The sequence below is a fragment of the Camelina sativa genome, chromosome 1, assembly GCF_000633955.1.
Source record: "Camelina sativa cultivar DH55 chromosome 1, Cs, whole genome shotgun sequence".
NCBI classification, from domain to species: domain Eukaryota; kingdom Viridiplantae; phylum Streptophyta; class Magnoliopsida; order Brassicales; family Brassicaceae; genus Camelina; species Camelina sativa.
The window spans coordinates 7,673,887-7,675,135 of record NC_025685.1 but is presented as its reverse complement, the minus strand read 5'-3'; the positions used below and the strand labels follow the sequence as shown (position 1 = coordinate 7,675,135).

Genomic DNA, 1,249 nt, shown 5'->3' with positions numbered 1-1,249 from the left:
CCTTTGTGACTCATGTCTCCATGAAGCCATTGCTCTAAGTTCCCATTGTTCATGTACTCATAAACCAGCATCCTATGTGTTCCTTCAACACAATATCCAAGAAGCCGAACTAAGTTCTTATGCCGGACATGTCCTATAGCTTCCACCTCAACTCTGAAATCTTTATCGGCTTGCCCTCTAAGTGTAAGAAAAAAAAAAAAAACATCAGTTCCATATCAGAGGTGAGTATTGTAAAGACAAAGAAAGGTATCGTTAGAAATCTTACGGATTGTTAAGCAACTTTTTGACAGCCACAGGGGCTTTGTTAGTCAGAGTTCCATGGTAAACAACTCCGTATCCACCATCACCAATGATATTCTCCTTGTGGAAATGGTTAGTCGCGAGTTGAAGGTCACGGAGGGTGAACCAATGGCCCCAACCAATGTGAGAAACCTCAGGAAGACCCAAGAGAGGTGAAGCTGCTGTTGTTGAGGGAGTACTAGGAGAAACAGAGGTTTTTTTCTCCAAAGAACCAGAGAACTTATCGCCATTCTCAATGTCCTCACCGAACTTCTCATCTAGAGTTTGGTGACAAGTACCATTGTTGTTAGCTGAAACATGATCAACACTTATTTCTTTGATTTCTTCAGTAAGCCGAGGGCTTTGAGTTACAGGAAGAGTTGTGGCATTAGATCTCTTGGATTTTTTACGGAAGCTGAGCCATACTGAAATGGCGAGGATTACAACGAACCCTGCAAATAGAGCAATCACTATGATCTCCCACAGTTCAAGAGCGCCGTATCTCTTGGTTAGAGATTGTTTCAGCTGAGATGTCATGTTTCACAAAAAGACCTGTATGTGTATATATGTACCTGCAGAATATTGAAATGGTTTTATCAAATGGAATCAAAGTTGAATGTTCACAGAACAATGAATCCAAACTAAAACATAACAGATCAGGGTAAGGAAGAAGAAACAGAAGCTAATGGTGAGGCTTGAGTCAATCTTAACAGAAGCATTGAAAAAATTGTAATATAAATGAAGCAGATCAACAAGGGGTTTAAGCTAATATACAAAAACATCAGCTTTGACACCAAAGGAGCTAAAACGGAACAGAATCAAATAGAGCAATGTAAAAAAAAAACAGAGTATATAGGAAAATTTAATCTCATCCTGAGAAATCAAGAACATATAAATCTGATACTACCAATGACTTGAAGTAAACAAAAACTTTGTGCTGTAAAATATATATATATATATATATATATAT

The 1,249-nt window shown here is 38.0% G+C and overlaps 1 protein-coding gene across 1 annotated transcript in view; it reads right to left on the bottom strand.

Moving 5' to 3' along the window:
• Positions 1-1,249, bottom strand: part of LOC104782169 (probable receptor-like protein kinase At3g17420) — a gene marked incomplete in the record, with an annotated part of 5,951 nt that overhangs the window by 2,893 nt on the left and 1,809 nt on the right. The window contains 1 exon segment of the mRNA XM_010507034.2: positions 266-851. Coding sequence (XP_010505336.1) covers positions 266-816 — 551 coding nt within the window.